The sequence below is a fragment of the Cynocephalus volans genome, chromosome 17 (assembly GCF_027409185.1).
Source record: "Cynocephalus volans isolate mCynVol1 chromosome 17, mCynVol1.pri, whole genome shotgun sequence".
Lineage (NCBI taxonomy): Eukaryota > Metazoa > Chordata > Mammalia > Dermoptera > Cynocephalidae > Cynocephalus > Cynocephalus volans.
The window spans coordinates 37835626-37855181 of NC_084476.1; the positions used below are offsets into that span (position 1 = coordinate 37835626).

Sequence of the window (19556 nt, forward strand, 5' to 3'; positions counted from 1 at the left end):
GCTGAAACCACTGAGTGAATGTTTGTGGGGGAGTAGGATATTTGCACAGTCTCAAAGTACTCTCACAGATTATTTATGAATTACAAAGGGGAAATGATACCTTTCGAGTAGAGAGATCTGGCAGACATCACCTCAACCAAGTGATCACAGTTAACATCACAAAGTTCCATCAAGTGCCCCTGATGAGGAGGTGAGGACATCACTCATGTGGGATTCCTGCCAGGAACTCATAACCCGAATCTCATTGTGAAAACGCATTCAGGCAAACCCAGACTGAGGGACATCCTGCAAAATAACTGGACTGGATTCTTCAGAAATATCAAGGATGTGAAAGACCAAAGTAGGCTGAGGGATTGTTTAGCTGAGGAATTGTTTGAGGTTAAAGGAGACCAGAGAGACATGACAAGTAAGTATATACATGGTCCTAGATTGGATCCTGCTTTGGAAAAACCACAATTGCTTTAAAGGATGTTATTGAGCCAACTGGTGACATTTGAAAATGGACAATATATTAGATAATATTCTGTATCACTGTTAAATTTCCTGAATTTGGTAAGTGTATGTGGTTTGTAAGAGAATCTCCTTGTTCTTAGGAAACACGTGGTAAAATATTTAGGGGTGAAGGGTCAGGATGTCTGCAACTTACTCTCAAATGGCTCAGAAATAATAAATGCACAGTAGATACTGTTTCATTCCCTGAGTGTCTTTTTCTCATCTTGCCACCATCTGGCTGATTCTCTCCCAGAATTTCCCAGTTCAAACTCCTGAGAGAGAGAATGTGCTTAGTGAGGATCCTCTCCATCACCCCTCTTTGGACAGAGCACTTTGTACTAGGAAACCTCATAGGTCTCCAACCAGCCTCTGGATTGGCTCCCTGGGGTCAGGTGCCCACTCCTTGTCCAATCAGCTCTCACCCAGGATGAGTCATGTGGTATATAACATGGCTGCCACCACTCTTCTGGCAATGGGGGCAACAGGGGCAATGGGCAAGAGGGTCTCCTTAGAAGGGCTTGGCATGCCCCATGCTTGGCCCTGTCAGTATATCCTGTATCTCCAGCTGCCCAAGTTAATCCTAGAGGCACCTGAAGGCCTTGTGACCTAACTATGTGCCTCATTCTTGCTCTCACTCTTTCTACAAACATTACATATGCTGCTCTGGGCCAGGTCTTGTGCTAGGTCATAGGAGCACAGAAGTGATGCAGTCCCTACTCTAAGGGGCTCTGGTTCAGTTGGAGAGGCATGAAGAATGCAGAGAACTGGAGAGCAGAGTTGGACGACAACCAACAGACAGAAGGCAGTCAACACTAGTTGAGGCCTGAGTCCCACACTGGGGGAACACAGAGGTGGGGTCCAAAAGTTCTCCTGGATGGTGGCACCAGCTGTGGCTCATGGGAGGGAAAAAGGCCCTGAGATAGTGACCCGGCTGCTGGAAGGGTGCCCAGTGCCATCCCTGGGGTTTCTGTTTTCTCTTTGCACAGCCGGACCCAGCAGGACGGGACATCTCCATCCGCCCTCTCCTGGAGCACTGTGAGAACACCCACATGACCATCTGGCTCGGTATCGTCTATGCCTACAAGGGGCTTCTCATGGTAGGTGTAGAGCAGGAAGCAGAGTTGAGGGGGCACTTCTCAGTAGAACGTCTCTCTCCCTGGGCCTCTGTCAACATAAAAATAAACAGAGCTCCCACAACTAAGCGCTTACTGTCTGCCAGGCCCAGCATCTGCCATGTATTATCTCAGTTCCCACAACAACTCTATAAGATAGGTACAAATAATATCCCCATTTCACGGATGAGGACACTGAGGCTTGGTATCTTGACTATCCACTGACTAGCTGTGGCAGAGCCAAGATCTTAATCAGAGAGTAACCCCAAAACCTGTGAGTGCGCCTCACAGTTGTCACTGTACTGCTCCCCGGAATAGTAATCTGTTGACATCCAGCACATGTTCACGTGCCACATTTCATTAGACCTTCTCTAAATTCATGGTAGGTGAGAGGAAGCATCCCCATTTTATAGATGAGGCAGATAAGACTCAGAGATGTTAAATGATTTGCCAAAGGCTACCTGGTTACCTGCAGTCTCTGAACCCAGCACTCTTTCCAGTCTACTCCTCTGTTAAAATCAAGGATGACATACCATGCTCACATCATGCAATTAAGGAATTTCAAAGTTAAGAGGGCCTTGAAAGGTCAGCCCACCCTACCTTAGCCCAGGTTGATCCTCGAATCTTCTTTCCCACCTCCTATGCAAACCATGCCTCCACTGCAATCCCTCCATGACAGGACTCTGACCACTGGACCCTCCTCAGATCTTTCCACAGGAAAGTTAAGCCAACATCTGCCTCTGGGCAACACCCTCTTAGAAGCCAAAAATGAAGCCCTCTCCAAAAGTCATTAAACTGGAATTTCTTGTGCTGCTCAAATGCATTCTTACTTGCTGCTGCTTTGAGGACTGTGATTGATCCCTTGTCCTTCAAAGGGCCACCCCGGGAAGGCATGTGTTAGGGGACCTTAGGTAAAGGTTGTCCTCCACTTCAAACAGTTGAGAGCCTCTTGTAGTTTCCCTAGACATCTTCTGGGCCCACTGGACAAGCAGCAGGACCACTGGGTTGCAATCTGGACCCCTCAAGGTAATGACCCTGCAGGTGTCCACAGGAGGTACCCAGGGTAGAAATGGGAACGTGAGGACTGGCCAAAGGTCCTGGATTTGACAAGGACACACATGGAAAACATGATCATCAGAAACTTAGAAGAGCTATCAGAGATGGTGGCACAGAACTGAGGGCAGAACTGTCATTAGCAGGCAAAGTTGCTGGAAGGCAGACCTCATCTCCATGTACAGAAGGATTTTGTATAACAGGGAGCATGGTCCACAGATCTCATGGAGTCCCCAGGGAAGTACAAGTTTCCCCCCAGCCCCTGTTGAATAAAGAGAGTGAAACTAGACTCTTTTCAAGATTTTTCCAGCCTTGATGTTCCTTGATTCTGAGACTCAGTGAAATTGGGTTATGGTGAATCATATTGACATCTTTAAACTGGATTTATCTGTAATGTTTTGATCATTCATTATCTTCTCCACCTACTTCCAAAAGTGGTTGGAGATGACTGTATCTCTTCCAGTGAAGCTAATACCTTCAGCCAGATCATGTCAACAAAAGCTATACAGTATTTTAGCACAAATGCTTTACCGTTTAGAGTGGATTCAAGGAACGGTCTACAGTCTTCCTGGCTCTTACGGTTTATGACTAAAATCCTACCCTACGCCCACCTCTTCTTTCTGGAATCACTGAATCTCAGGACTGGAAAGGGCATGCACAGCTCTGTAGGCCACCCCACCATCAGATTTTTCAGCCCCAACCCCCAGCCCGTCCTGGGCATCCCCTACCAAGTGTTCATTCACCTACTGCTTCCACACTTCCAGTGACGGGGAGCTCACCCCCTCCAAAGCAGCCCGTGCCATCCACGGAAGGTGTATTAGTTCCCTTTGTCTGCCATAACAAATTACCACAGAACAGCGGCTTTGAAAAACAGAAACTTATCCTCTCACAGTTCTGGAGGCAAGAAGTGCAGAATCAAGCCAGGGTTGTGTTCTCTCTGAAGGCTCTAGGGCAGAACCCTTCCCTGCCTCTTCCAACATCTAACGGCTCGGGGCATTCCTTGGCTTGTGACGGCGTAATTTCAGTATCTACCTTCCTCTTCACATGGCCTTCTCTTCTCTCCAAGTCCCTCCTCTGTGTGTCCCTTATAAGGACACTTGTCATTGAATTTAGGTTACATCTGGATAATCCAGGATGATCTTATCTCAAGATCCTTAATTATTTCTGCAAAGACCCTTTTTCCAAATAAGGTCACATTCAATTTCCAGGGATTAGGATGTGTTCATGTCTTTTAGGGCCATCATTCAACCCACTACAGATGGGTTGCTTCTCTAGAAATTTCTTCCTTAGCTAAAATCTGCCTCAGTTCACTTGCGCCTGTGAACCCTTTTTTTACTCCTTGAAGGCCTAAGCACAAGTTACTCTGTTTCCTCCTGACACTCTTCAGAGATTTGCAGCCAATCACCAGATCCCCAGACTTGGCCACGTTTTATGACTGGTGGAGACCTTCACACTGGTTTGGTGGCCCATTGGCAGCATGGCAGAGAGGAGAACATGCTCAGTCCCTGTCAGAGGCAGAGTCTTGGGCATCCATCCAGGCCAAACACTCACGGCCATGGGTGACCCAGCAGGTCACTTCACCTGGCCAAGCCTTCACTTCTTCCTCTGTTAGATGACATGGCCACCGTGGGATTGTCACATGCAAAGAAACCTGCAAAAATCAGGCTTTCAACAGCCATTGGTTTCTTTCCCTCACTCAGTATCTGGTCCTCATTTTAAAAAGAATTTTTAAAAAGGAATAAATCAGCCCGCACGACAACACATTTAGAGAAAAGGGTGAAGGATGCAGAGGAAAACAACCATGGTTATATAAAAGAATATCAATTACAAAATGGCTTTGGAATTACTTTCGTACAGGATATTTCTGTTTACAAAGTGCTTTCCCATCCGTCCTCTCATTTCATCTGGACAGAAACCCTGTGAGATAGGTTTTATTATTATTCCCATTTCGCAGACATTGAAACTGAGGTCCCAAGAGGTAAAGTTTCTTGCCCAAAGTCACACAGCCAGTGGACACCAGAGCAGATTCCAGATCCTCCGGCCTTGTGTCCAACCCTGCTCCTACCACATGGCAGAGTGCTGCCAAACTAATTCAAACCTCCGCACATCGGTCCTCAGTGTGATGCACATGGTTCATGCAGCTGTCAGATGTCCCAAGCTGCGGGACTGAGGCCAGAGGGAAGAGGGGCCTTTGTAAGAAGGCCTCCTGGAGGGGCTGCACCAACACGAAGCCCGGGCACCAGTCAGCAGTCCTGGCTCTTCCTCCTCCCCACCAACACCACAATTCTGCCCTGTGCCCACCTGCACTCCCACGCAGCCTGCCCTCCCACTAAACCACACAGCAAGGCTAAAGTCTCAACTTTGGCCTTTACCCTGTCCGTTTCTGTTGGGAGATGTAAAAGTTAGGAGTACAGTTGCAAGTGAGAGAAACAGGCCACCTCCCTCTCCAGTAAACCTAGTTCAGAGGTAAACAGTCTAGGTCTTGAGGGGAGGGGAAGGGCCTGGGATCTTGGCTCCTGGCATCTGGTGGCCCCTACATGATCATCACACAGCTTCCACATCATGTTCTAAGATGACTGCTGAAGCTCTGCCCATCACACAGCACCCCAGCTGTCAGGAAGGAGGAAAAGCAATACCTCTTCCCCTTAAAGACACTTCCCAGACCTTGTAGACACCATTACCACTTATGCAGCATTGTCCAGAACTTAGCCATAGGCCACACTTAGCTTCCAAGGCAGCTGGGAAATATAGTCTCTAATTCTGGGTAGCTGTGTGCATTGGGGGATAATAGAAGTCCCAGACACAAGGGATCTGCCTGGTTTAATACGAAAAAAAAAAAAAAAAGCCTGGACTGAACTTCTAGAGGCACAGTCCACTTTTGCTGTGTGGTCTTAGGCAAGCCTTTTTCTCCTCCCTGGGCCTCAGTGTTCTCTAGATAGTAAGGGAGGAGGCTGAGATCGTATCTGAAGTCCCTTGCCACCATGGCCTCCGGTGGGTCAGTGCATGAACCTGCTGTGGAGGTGAAGGAGAACCAGACAGCTCTCACACCCCCAGTCTGCATTTCCTCAGTGGGACTCAACTCAGGGCCACAGATATAAATGTGACAGATGGTGACATCCAGAAAACCTAGCTGATGGCAAAGCGCCCCAGCCCCTACCTCCTGAGGAACCCTCGGTTTGGCAGCTTCTCAGAGCAGTGAGCATGGGCTGTCCCTTGGTAACAACCATCTCCCCTTTCTGTTCACCGTTTCAGTTGTTCGGTTGTTTCTTAGCTTGGGAGACCCGCAACGTCAGCATCCCTGCACTCAACGACAGCAAGTACATCGGGATGAGCGTCTACAATGTGGGCATCATGTGTATCATTGGGGCCGCCGTCTCCTTCCTCACCCGGGACCAGCCCAACGTGCAGTTCTGCATCGTGGCCCTGGTCATCATCTTCTGCAGCACCATCACCCTCTGCCTGGTGTTTGTGCCCAAGGTACAGGGGTGGCCCTCACCACCCGGCCTCTGGCCTCTGACCCCATCCCAAAGGGATTGCTGGTTTCTTTCTATAAGTTTTATGCATTTTTTTGATGATGAAGACAAGTCACATTATAGAAAGTTTAGAAAATGCAGAGAAGTAAAAGCCAGATTTTTCAGTATCTCACATAGTCCTACCACCGCAAAATAATTACTGGTAATGTTTCGTTTGGGTTTTTTCAACTGCTAATGTTTTGGTGTGTTTCCTTCCAGCCTTCCTTTTTTATGAGGGCTAGGAGGTGATGCTTTTTGAGATATTATCATAACTACAGCACACATATTATTTTGTAATTTTGCCTTTTTTTCATTTGTATTTTCCCACATTTGTAACTGTCATTGAAGGGAAGTTCAGTAATTTACACGTCCACTTGATCCCTATGGCTGAGCGTTACAGTTGTTTGCAAATTTTTTTATGTTACAAATGAACATTTTTTCTGCATGCATAACACGTTTTCCTTGTTTCCAATTATTCCCTTTAGATAGAGTCATAGAAGTACTATTACTGGGTTGAAAGGAATAACCTTTTTTTGTTTTGTTTTTCTGTTTTTTTGTTTTTTTGTTTAAAAGATGACCGGTAAGGGGATCTTAACCCTTGAATTGGAGTTGTCAGCACCACGCTCTCCCAAGTGAGCTAACCGGCCATCACTATATAGGGATCCGAACCTGTGGTCTTGGTGTTATCAGCACCACACTCTCCCAAGTGAGCCACGGGCCGGCCAGGAATAACCATTTTTAGTAGCCACTTACATTTTCCATTTATCTGAAGGACTGACCTTCAGGACCACCTTGAAGATAATTTGTTCCAAACATCATCCTACCCAGCAGTGGGTGGGTGAACCAGAGGCCTTGACCTCTCAGGAGCCCCCTGGTCTGTGTAGAGAGAAGCCTGACTTCAGAAGGTCTCAAGAGTGAAGGAAGGAGCAGGAAACAGCTGAGAAGGAATTATTGACCCAAGTGGGGACTATCTGCCTTGGAGAAGGGGGAGAAGAGAGATCACTTGGGGTCGATCTAGGAAAACAGGCTGCCCGTGGTGTCTCCATCCTCCTGGGCACCCAGTCAGTCCCCAAACACTGTCAGCTCTGCCCTAGAACACCTCTGGCATGGACCTCTTCCTTCTCTAGTTGTCCACACCTGCCCAGACTCCAGGCCAGTGCCATGACTTCTCTGCCCGCACTCTGGCATTCTCTCCATCCTGTAAAGATGCCAGATGATTCTCTAAGCCCAGCTCCAATCATGTCACTCTGTTCTGTCACTCTCAATAGCTTCTCTTTGCCCTCCTAGCTCCTGGATCAAGTTCCTGATGGGGGGCTGGCTTTCCAGACCCTCAGGTCTCCTCCAGTCTGCCCAGAGAACCCAAGGTCTCATCATCCAAATTGCCCTTCCCCATAACTACCCTGAGCCCTAGACCTCCCTGGGTTTGTATATGCCATTTCTCTCCCTGGAGTTCCTTCCCCCCCACTATCCTTCCAGACCCTCCTCAGAATACAGCCCAGGCCACAGCACCAAGGTGGGCACTCTGTCCCTGATACCTTCTGGCCTGGCAAAGATTGAGTCCCTCCTACATCCCTACTCCACACCTCTGGACCATGAGGTCCTGGTGGGCAGCGGCCATGGCTCCTTCAGTTACTACTCACTAGTGCTGAGCCCAGAGCCTGCCTCAAACCAGAGATGCTTCTAGAATAAATGGGTGAGGTCTGGGTCCAGTGACAACTTTTTCTTCTATATTAAAAAAAAAAAAAAAAAAAAAGAATGTCTTTGGACACAGCTAAGCCATGCCCAGACTCCTGACCCACAGAAACTGTAAGATAATAAATATGTGCTCTTTTAAGCTGCTAAAAAAAAAAAAAAAAATTGCTTTTGTCAGTGACAGAGCTAGCTACTACCCTGTCCCCAAAACTCATCAATGGTTTGCTTGCTTTTATCCCACTGTCTCCACAACTCTCACCTTCAGGATTTATTCTCTACAGGGAGCCAGGTCTAGGCCAGAGCAAGGCTCAGCTAGAGCTAGGCCAAAGGGCCCTGGGTGGCCTCTGCAGGATGGTTGGGGTGCGGGTGAAATCAGGGGCAGGAGACTAGACGTCCAGGGGAAGGGGCCTGCCCAAGGTCATGCACAAGTGAGTGGTAGAGGGTGGCCTGTGCCCAGGGCTCCTGACTCTCACCCTGGGTTCCTCCTGGGGCCTCTTGTTGTCTCCAGTGCTGGACCTGCTAGGAGGGACTGCAGTGGGGGATGGGAGGAAGGAGCAGGCTTCTCTCTTCAACCCCACCTTTGTCTTTTCAGCTCATCACTCTGAAGACAAACCCAGACGCAGCCACTCAGAACAGGCGCTTCCAGTTCACTCAGAATCAGAAGAAAGAAGACTCTAAAACGTCCACCTCAGTCACCAGTGTGAACCAAGCGAGCACATCCCGCCTGGAGGGCCTGCAATCAGAAAACCATCGCTTGCGAATGAAGATCACAGAGGTGCCTCCCCCTGCACCTATCAGCCAGGGCCCCATCCTCCCATCTGAGTCCCTCTGACCTGTGCAGTGACTCCCAGAGCTGCCCCTCCCACCACACCTCCTCTAGAACACCCCGCATGGTGCAGGTGCGGTCCCATCCACTATAGCTACGGCTGCAGGAACCCGCTGCAGGAACCCGCGGTAACATAAACCAGATAGAGGCAGCTTGTCAGAATCTCACAGTTTATTGCCCACCTGGGCCAGGCTCCTGGAGTCCAGCAATGCCCAATTCAACACATCCTCAGAAAGACAGGAATTCATAGAGACTTATGAGCTTCCAGATGATCAGAGCTTCCTAAGTCTATGTCTGTCTGTCTGTCTCTCAGTTTTTCACTCTCCCAACACAACCCATATCTATATGATGTACAGCAAGAGAAGAGGACGTGAAAAGAAACTTTTCAGGAGGGAGAGTGTGCTGCAGCAGACCTCACCTCTGTCCTGAGGACTCTTACCTTGTTATTGAATATTCCAGAGAGGCCATAACCTGATTCCTTAATGCCCAAGCCAAACCTCAAATACCAGGCTTTCTATACCAGCAAGGGGAAACCAAATCACCTCCCCACCATCAACTCTTCCCTTTGGGTCGGGGTTATGACCAGACTCATGGTCTGCGGGCTGTGTATTCCTGTAACAGAGGAATTCTGATTCAGTGAGGGGGACAGGAAAGGAACAAAGGAACCTGTGCTGGTTAGGATGCTGGCCAAGTTGCTGCAACAAAGAGGCCCCAAAATAAAGTGGCCCAGAGAAAATGTTTCTTTCTCTCTCACTGATGGTCCTGAGGAGAGAGGTCCGGGTTGGCAGGCAGCTCTTCTCCCGTGGTCACTGCTGGACTAGGTTCCTTCTCTCTGGTTTTCTGCTGCCCCCCCCCCCGCCCCCAGTTTTCCTCATGAGTACAGCTAAAACCAGGTGGAAGGCATGCCCTGTTCTCAGTCTCAGGAAGGGAAGAGACAGGAAGTCCATGCAAGGGATTGCCTTTTAAGCAAAAAAATTGCATGCATTCTGGTTCTGCTGCAGTTACGTTGGCAAGAACTTAAGTGAGCACACAGCTGCAGATGAGGCTGGAAATGCAGTTTCTAGCTGGACAGTTGCAAGGGAGAAGTGAGACATAGGATTGCCAGATTCGATGCAGGATGACTAGTTAAATTTGAATTTCAGATAAACAACCAGTCATATTTTTCAATATAAGTATACCCCATACAATGTTTGGCATATACTTAAACCAAAAAAAGAATTAGTTATCCTAAATTCAAATTGGTCTGGGCATTCTGTATTTTTATCTGATAGATCTGGCATCCCTTTGGGGGCTCAGAGCAGTCTGCCACGGAGAGCCACTACTCAGTTGTCCGTGCACCCGAAGGTGACTGCATTAGGCTGGGGCAGCCCACCATCAGTCGACAGAGCCAAGCAGGAAACATTTCAATTCCTCAATGCTCGTTGCTGGTTCTGTTTTAGTATCAGACCTCTCTGTTATTAGTAATACCAAATCTCTGTACCTTGACATTCACCTTCTACTTGCACACTCCATCAATGACGAGTTCACTCACTCTAGGAAACCCAAGCCACTGCTAAAAACCCTAAAACGCTCGGTTGTTTTTCCTGAAATGGATTCGCAATCAGGCTTCCTGTTGCTTTTACCCTTCAAACCTAGCCCTGCCTTTGGAGTTGCACTGAAAAGGGTGTCTCCTCCTTCATATGAAACTTATTAAACAATTTAATGGCTGTGCTCCTGACATCAGAACAGCACTTTACAGTTTATAAGGTCCCCTCTCTTATACCGTAGAGGGATGCCCACTACCCACCTCAACTCCCACCAACACACATATTCCCCAGTCTTCTCTGGGGCTGCATTGCCCCAGGACTAACACCTGATTTTTATATAACCTGGGAATGACTGGGACTCATCCTGATTAACAACTCTGGATCAGCCCCTGCTGGTCTGAGTCTCCATGATGGTATGAGGCTCAAAGCTAACTAGCCCTGCATATCTGTCCTTCCCTCTGAGGGTCCTGTTAGGTATTAGTAATCATAATTACAGTGATATTATTATAGTAGCAGGTTTCCCTTATTATGTGTCAGGCACTGGGCTAAACTTTCCTTGCTTTAAATTTTATATGATTATCTCATTTAATCTTCACAACACCCTACCCCCTGCCACCCCAATCTACAGATAAAGAAGTTCAGACTTGGCTCTCACCAGCTAGTACACAGCCGGTAAGGGGCAGCCCTGTGCTTGCCACAAGGCCTGTCTGACTCCACAGCCTGAGCTCTCTGCCCTGCCTCTGTGGGCTTGCTTGGCTGCTCTGTCAAGGCTCAAGCCTACATTGAGCTCATAATTGTGAAGCCCAGGTCCCTCTCATCCCAGCTCCTCCTTGAACAAGAGCTGGCAGGGTCCTTCTACATCTCTTCACCAAGATGCAGCAGCACCCCCAGCTCTCAATTCCCTCTCAAAGCCAGGAAGACGCCCAGCCCTGCAAGCCACCACTTGGCCCTAGAGGCCTAGCTGCCAGGGCTGGGCAGGGGCTGGGCTGGGGACTCTGGCTCAGCTGAAGCCTTTGTCTTCTAGCTGGATAAAGACTTGGAAGAAGTCACCATGCAGCTGCAAGACACACCAGAAAAGACCACCTACATTAAACAGAACCACTACCAAGAGCTCAATGACATCCTCAACCTGGGGAACTTCACTGAGAGCACAGGTAAGAGGAAGCAGGGTCCTTGAACACAGGGACCTGGGTTTCAGACCCCAGACATCCATCTTCCATTTTATAGATGAAGAAACTTAGGCTCAGGGAGGGCAAAGGACTTGTCTGAAGTCACACATACACGCAGAACTGGAGCCTATGGAACCCCTGTCTCCTGACCACAGTTCAGCGTCTGCTTGGAGTCCCACCCCACCTGGACCTGAGGCTTGTTCCTCTTCCCTTGGGTTCAGTTCCACACATATATAATGTGGCCAGCATTCTTAGTATGCTGACTGGGAGCACATTGAATTTTCCCTTAGTTTCAAAGAACTTCTGGACAACATTTCACACTTTCACACATATCTCATCAGTGTACAAGAAAGGAATGGTCAGTAAGATATGATATAATGCTCAATCTCATCAACCACTTGGGAAATGCAAACTGCAACACCACAAACCATTTTTGCCTATCTTTTGGGAAAAATTTAAAAGATCACCAGTGCTGGTAATAGTGTATAGAAATGGACATTCTCCTGCAATGTGCTGGAAGTCAGTCTGGCACTCTCCAAATGCTAAATGTTAAACCTCTTGACCTAGCAATTCCACTAGCAGGAATCTGCCCCCTGGAAATACTCCCACCAGGGCAAAGACATATGTACACGGATGTTCATTACAACATTATTTGTAGGTGAGAAAAACTGGAATTAACTTTAATATTTATCACTTGGGGTGATTTCATTAATTATGACACAACAACATTATACAGCTATTAAAAAGCGAGGTAGATCTATTTGGGCAGATATGGAAAGATCTTCAAGTGAAAAACACAAGACGGAGGCCAGTGTTATGATTCATACAAACACATACACGTATACGAGTATGTTTGTGTGTGTGTAATTGCATTTTTTAAAAGGTCTGTGAGAACAAACACCAAATTAACAGTGTTCGCTTGTGTGAGAGGGAACAGTACTGCTGAGAGTGAGTGAAAAGGGACTCTTATATATATATATCATTTTATATACTTCTCTACAGTTTGGATTTTGTCATTAACGTATATTTATTAATTTTTTATAAAATTATTTTCAAATCAATAAAAAATCTTTTGTTTCTTTTATGATTACATAAATCATAAGTATTCTTATTGTAGAAGCAATATTATATAATTATATAGTTTTATATAATTTTTATTATATAAGATATTGATTGCAAAAAAATGTTTAAATTGAGATAATAAGGAAATTAAAAGAATAAAAGTTACTCTTAGTAGTTTTAGTATATGACAAAAGTGGGCATTTCAAATTGGTGAAAAAAATGAATTATTCAACAAGTTTCACGGGATAAATGGACAGCCATTTAGAAAAGAATAAAGGTAGAGCCTTACCTCAGCCTTGCACAAAAATGAATTCCAGGTGGATAGAAGATTCACCGATAGAAAGTGAAATTATGAAAGTACTAGTGGAAACCAAGGGGAATTTTTTTTAATAATCTCAAATAGAAGAAGGCCTTTCTCAATTTGATGCAAAACAGAAACCACAAAAGGAAAGGTTGGTCAATTTAACGACAAAAACCTTTTTTCACAATGCAAAAGCTATCGTTAAGTACAGTCAAAAAATCAAACAAATAAGCCAAAAATAATTTAACTCAGATAACAAGCTTATTCCTTTATATATAAAGAGAAATTATACATAATTATGTAAAAAGTATATATAATTACATACAAATTAATAAGAAAAAGACCAACAACCCAAAAGAAAACGGATCAAAAAAGAGTTCTCATAAAAGGGAATACAAGCGGTTCTTAAGCTTATGAAAAGACACTCAATCTCATTCCTTCTTAAAGGAATGCAAATTAAATCTGCAGTGAAGTACCATTTTCACCTACAAGACTGGCAAAGATCAGAGATCAATAAGTTGCTAAGAGTGCAAGGAAACTGGTGAGGAAAGGCATATTCTTAAACATTGCTGGTTGAAATACAAATTTTGACCCAGCAATTTCACCTCTGGAATTTATTCTATGTGTCTTTGTGCTGCTATAGCAAAATACCACAGACTGGGTAATTTACAAACAACAGAAATTTATTTCTCACAGTTCTGGAGGCTGGGAAGTCCAAGATCAAGGTGTCAGTAGGTTTGGTGTCTGCTGAGTGCCCAATCTCTGCTTTTGAGATGGCACCTGGAATACTGCATCCTCCAGAGGGGAGGAACACTGTGTTCTCCCATGGCAGAAGGGACATTCCCTAAAGCTCTTTTGTAAGGTCCTTAATCCCATCATGATTTCATCACCTCCTAAAGTCCCCACCTCTTAATACCATCACATTGGCCATTAAGTTTCAACACATGAATTTGGGGGACACATTCAGACCACTGCACTATGGATATACAGTTGACTCTTGTTATTCATGGTAGTGCAAGTTATGTTCTGTAAAGTTGCCATGGACAGTGAACCAGCGAATACTGAACCATTGCTCACAGGGGAAGTACAATTGTGTATTGCTTAATGACAAGGATACGTTGAGAAATGTATCAGGCAATTTCACCATTGTGCAAACACTATACAGTGTCCTTATGCAAACCTAGATGGTATTGCCTACTACACACCTAACCTACATGGTATAGCCTTTTGCAGCATGTTACTGTACTGGAGACTGTACACAATGGTAAGTATTTATGTATCTAAACATAGAAAAGGTACAATAAAAATACAGTATTATGATCTTATGGGACCACTGTCTTATATGCGGTCTGTTGTTGACCAAAACGTTGTTTGGCACATAACTGTACAGGATTCATTTCCTGTGAGCCCCTCAAAGGTTGACATTTTTGTCACCAGTCAATACATGTTTTATATGCATTTCGGTTTAAAGACGCCTTATTGAATATATATTGTTGATTCATTAACATTGAACTCATGACCAACAGCACTATAACTCATGCGCGAGGGAAGATCATCTAACACATGTATTTTTCCCTGTAAGGCATATCACAGCTGTCTTGTGCTTAGGAACACTAGACAGCACTTCAGTACTATGCTTGGGGTCTATTTAAACAACAAAATCACCAATAAAGAGCACAAAAATGTGAAAAACGTGTCACTAGACAGACATTGAAAAAGATACTTATTTACAGCAAGAGCTGAAACAAGAAGGCAGGCCCTCGCTTTGTTCAGCCTCAGCTGGGAATGTGTGCATCAGACAAGTCAAATTTTTCAACAGTTTGTGCATGTTGGCAAATGACCACAAAAGCATCACAAGTATTGATTTGGGGGTTACAAGTGAATTTCAGCAAGTGGACGAGTTGCAAATACAGAATCCATGAATAATGAGGTTTGACTGTATTCACATAGGTGCAAAATGGCATACATATAAGGTTGGCCACTGCAGGAAAACAAAAACTAAAACACCAGTGCTCCTCTCCAGACTGAAAGAATCCAGATCTCTTGAGTGAGGGCTAGGTTTTTATATTTCTTTAAATTTTTCCAGGTGGTTCTGAAGCACAAAGAGGGTTGAGAGGATTTACATCACCGTGTTTTGTGGCTAGCAATACTCCTTTGAATGGAGGCCCCATAACTTATGTAATTAATCCATTATTACTGGACAAATTCGGATTTGTTCCAACATTTTGATATTGTAAATGATACTGATTTGAACATCTTGTATATATCTTTGCACTTATCCATGATTATTTCCTTAGGATAATTCCCAGAAGTGGAAATTCTGGGTAAAAGATATGCACTTTTTATGGTGTTTGATATATATTGACAGTGCCCCCCAATAAGGTTTTGTCAATTTATACTCCAACAAACAGATTACTGACTATCATTAGTCTTTTCAATCTTTGCCAGTCTCATCAAAAATATACCTTGGAGTTGGTGTTTTTTGTTTTTTGTTTTTTCCTTTGTCATTACATCCGTCTGCACCCGTGAAAAGAGTCTTAGTATTAGAACTTCTCTATTCTAAGTTATGTTGCTTACAGCGGTAGACTTGACTTCCTCCCTTTTTTCTTGGTGAGAAGGAGGGTGCAGGGCAGGCCACACGTATCCCTCACATGCCACTTCCATCTTTGGGTGGAGGCTTCTCAGCTCACTGCCGTGGTCCCGAGAGATTTGCTGTACAGACCACAGCTTACAGAATGCAGAGGGATGATGGGCTTTTTCACATTCTCTTTCCTTGGGCAGCATCCTCAGGAGATTGTATTGTTGATTTTTAACAACTCAATTAGCAGAAGGTATTGTAATATTGTTGTTTTGCATTTAGATGGGGGAAAGGCCATTTTAAAAAATCACCTCGATCAAAATCCCCAGCTACAGTGGAACACGACAGAGCCTTCTCGAACGTGCAAAGATCCTATAGAAGATATAAACTCCCCAGAACAGTAAGTACTTCTTCTTGAGAATAATTACCGAAGAGTAATGTTACTTGTGCACAATGGCTTACAGTTTGCACTATGTTTTCACATGCATTATTTTATTTGATGTCCACAGTGATCCCGTTATGCAGGTCAAATTACAATGCTCTTTTTACAGATGAGAAAAATAATATTCAAAAGGGGAAGTGACATGTCAAACCTCACCCAGTTGCTAAGTGCAGGAGATAGAATCTGAACTCCTGTCTGTCCGACATCAAATCCCATGTTTTCCACTGTAGCACGCTGCCTCTGTTATGTATAAATTTAAACCTTGCTAAATGCATTCACTTAACGATTTACTGAGACCTCCCGATGTGTCAGGCATAGGTGCTACAGACACAGCGGTGAAGAAAACAGATAAAAATTCCTCCTTCTGTGGGTCTTCCACTCTATCTGGAAGGATAATAACTTAAATAAGAAAAAAAAAAAAGCAAGACATAATATGTTAAATGACAGGTGCTTTGGAGAAAAATAAAGCCAGGAAGGAGGTTAGGGAGTGTCATTTTAACTAGGGTTGTCAAAGAAGACTCAATGACATATCTAAACAAAGATGTGAATATGTCAGCTTTGTCCCCATTGACAATTTTAGTTCTTCCCATCTTATAGCAGATTGGAAGCAGAGGTTAGAAACATAAACTTCGAAGGACTGGCCTGTGGCTCACTTGGGAGAGCGTGGTGCTGATAACACTGGGGCCACAGGTTCAGATCCCTATATAGGGATGGCCGGTTAGCTCACTTGGGAGAGCGTGGTGCTGACAACACCAAGTCAAAGGTTAAGATCCGCTTACCAGTCAACTTTAAAATTAAAAAAAAAGAAAGAAACATAAACCTTGAAACTTGGCCTCTGGGAAGTAACAGGCAGCGTGGAACCAGCAAAGGCAGCTGACTCACCAACTGCAACATCATTTGGGACCATTTACTGTTAGAGCTAATAGCCTGTCAACCCAACGAGCTCCAAGGCCTACCCAGCTTACAGTCCAGAACAATTACTGTTGGTTTCATGGCATTTGTCAGCAGTTTACCTATCAGGTGCCTCTGTTAGAGCATAAGCACCTCAAGGGTAAGGCATGAATCCTTTGTGTGTGCCCTGGACTGAACACAGGTTCTTGACACTGTTTGTTGAGTGAATGAAAAGGTGAACAGGATCCCAACAGACAGCAGAATGTTGTGGCTCTGACAACCACGAGACAGACACCCATCCTGCCTAGGCAGATGGCACCCTTTCCCAGTCAGAGTTTATTCCTCTGCTCCTCTTTCTTCGTGGAATCTTTGCCAGCATACCTTGCCTTAAGAACAGGCCATGGCTGACATTACACAAGTCCCACTTTAACCTCAAAACAAGCTCCAGGGGCACGTCTTGTTGGGGCAAGGCAGCCCCCATGAATTGATTTGCCTCCACCACAAAGCAGTGCAGTTTGACAGAAGAAGCAAGAGCCCCAACTTCCCCAGTTTAGATTTTGTTTCTGTGAGCAAGTTACATAAACTCTGTACCCTTCCCTCATTTCTGTAATGGGAATAACAACACCTCTTTTGCCTATTTGGGTTCTTGTTAAGATCTGGTCTTGTTTTTGCTTCGTTTTATTTCATTTTTTGCACCTGAGTGGTCAGGCACTGGGGACACAAGGAGGTATAAGAGCCCAGTCCCTTCCGTCAGGGAATACAATAGGCTGAGTGTGCCAATGGAGAGCTATGCAGAAATGCTGCTGAGCAGAGCAGAGGAGCAGTTGCCTGGGCATACTCCCCAAAAGCAGCCTTTTTAACAATTGAGGTGACTTATGGGCATGACAGGCATTAAGACCATTAAGAGTGTGGCAGCGAGAAGGGTGTGTGGTCAGTCCCCTTTTCCCTTTCTGCTCCTCCATCGGTCACATGCGAACCCACCCCCTGGTGTATTTACCAAGGACCTTGGGAGCTTAGAGGAGGAAGGGGTTCACTCTCTGAGTGGGTTAGCACAAAGGGGCTAGCACAAAGCAGATGACATTTGAACTGGATCTGAAAGAAAACACAGTTCATCAGGTCCAGGAGAAGAGTATTCCAGACAGGGGAAACAGCATGTGCAAGGCAAGGTAGAGCACCCAGGAGCAGCATTTTAGGGAAAACTAGCTGCCAGCAGGCAGGGCTTGGCAGGAGAGAGGATAGAAGATTTACCTGGAGAGTTTGGTGAGAGATAGAACTTGGGGAGCCCTGAATGTCACATCCAAAAGGATGTTCTCTTTTCCCTTCCATGGCTTCCCAGTGTTGGAAAGATGACACTAGTCACCAGAGAAGCCAAAAGACCAGAAAGGAACTTGTTGGAATTGTCCCAGCAAGAAGGGATGTCGTCCTGGGAAAGGCAGTGGCAGAGGAGAGTGAAGAAGGATAGAACAGCTGAGAAGTTTTGCAGGGATGGAACTGAAAGCCAGCTCCATTTGGAGGCTTGCAAGAGTAGAGAAAGAAATGTCTGTGTTTGCAGCAAAGGCCGTTGGAAGGGCAAGGCCTTGTTCTTAGTAATACTGCTATGACAGTTAAAGTAATCGCCAAAATCCTGGACCGGAGGCTCAGAAAGACTGCGTCTTCCTTGTTTGTTCTAGTCTCCCTGCTTATTCCAGAGCAGTGGCTGGTCCATGTAGGCCTGTGTGGAATACCTGCTAGGTGACTGAATGGTTAGACAATTTGGATGGATAGAGCTTGGATTCAGGGAAAAATAGGCCCCTGTCATCAGCTTTTTTAGCCAAAGCAAGTCCAAGGAACGTTCTGGTGAGCAGTCTGTATTGGTCTGTTTTTGCTGCTTATAACAAAATACATGGAACTGGGTATTTTATAAAGAAAAACAAAATTTATTGCTTACAGTCTCTGAGGGTGGGAAATCCAAAGTCCAACTGGTGATGGTGACAGTAACCCAGGGGTCTCACACTGCAACATGGTAGAAGCAGAGACAGCAGAGAGAGAAAGACAGACTCTCCTCTTCTTTTAAAGCCCTCAGAACCACGCCCCTGACCACCATTATTAATCCATTCACTACTGCAAGGTTCACCTCTTCAAGGCTCCACCTCTCAATTACCATAATAGGATTTCCCACCCTCTTAACAGTCACAGTGGGGGCTAAGTTTCTAATACATAAAACGTGGGAGACAATTCAAGTCTCAGTGGGTTTGGGGGGAACATAACTCAGTCCACTACACAGCCTTCACTAACACCCCTCCCTCTCTTCCTCTCCAGCATCCAGCGCCGGCTGTCCCTCCAGCTCCCCATCCTCCACCACGCCTACCTCCCGTCCATTGGAGGCGTGGATGCCAGCTGTGTCAGCCCCTGCGTCAGCCCCACCGCCAGCCCCCGCCACAGACATGTGCCACCCTCCTTCCGAGTCATGGTCTCGGGCCTGTAAGGGTGGGAGGTCTGGGGCCGGGGCCTCCCTGTGACAGAACCACACCGGGCAGAGGCATCTGCTACAGGAACACTGTCGGCTCTGGCTGCCTAGAAGCTGGGCACCACAGCTGGCCTCACGGGACTGCTCGGATGGCACTCAGGTGGACAGGCCAGGGGTGGGGGACGTGGAACCTGACCTCGAGCCTTATTTGTGAAGTTCTTATTCTTTCACAAAGAAGAGGAATGCAAATGACTTCTTCATTAATGTCTGCAAACAAGGAGGAGCTGGGATATTTGAAACACACACACACAAAATCTAGACAAGGAGAGAGGCACTAGAACTCCAGCTAGAAGTCACTGAGTGGCCCTACACAGCCTTGGAAGAGGCAAGGGGCTTCTGGAGAGACCGCCTCTGCACTCTGCACACACATCACTGGTATGGCCCCCCAGGCCAG

General features: G+C 45.8%; 1 protein-coding gene across 1 annotated transcript in view; it reads left to right on the forward strand.

The window, feature by feature from the left end:
* Positions 1 to 19120, forward strand: part of GABBR2 (gamma-aminobutyric acid type B receptor subunit 2) — a 378270-nt gene extending 359150 nt beyond the window's left edge. The window contains exons 14-19 of the mRNA XM_063082450.1: positions 1479 to 1589; positions 5910 to 6134; positions 8454 to 8636; positions 11238 to 11367; positions 15606 to 15723; positions 18955 to 19120. Of these exons, the coding sequence (XP_062938520.1) occupies positions 1479 to 1589; positions 5910 to 6134; positions 8454 to 8636; positions 11238 to 11367; positions 15606 to 15723; positions 18955 to 19120 (933 nt within the window). The remainder of the gene's footprint in view (positions 1 to 1478; positions 1590 to 5909; positions 6135 to 8453; positions 8637 to 11237; positions 11368 to 15605; positions 15724 to 18954) is intronic.
* The last annotated feature ends 436 nt before the right edge of the window (positions 19121 to 19556 follow it).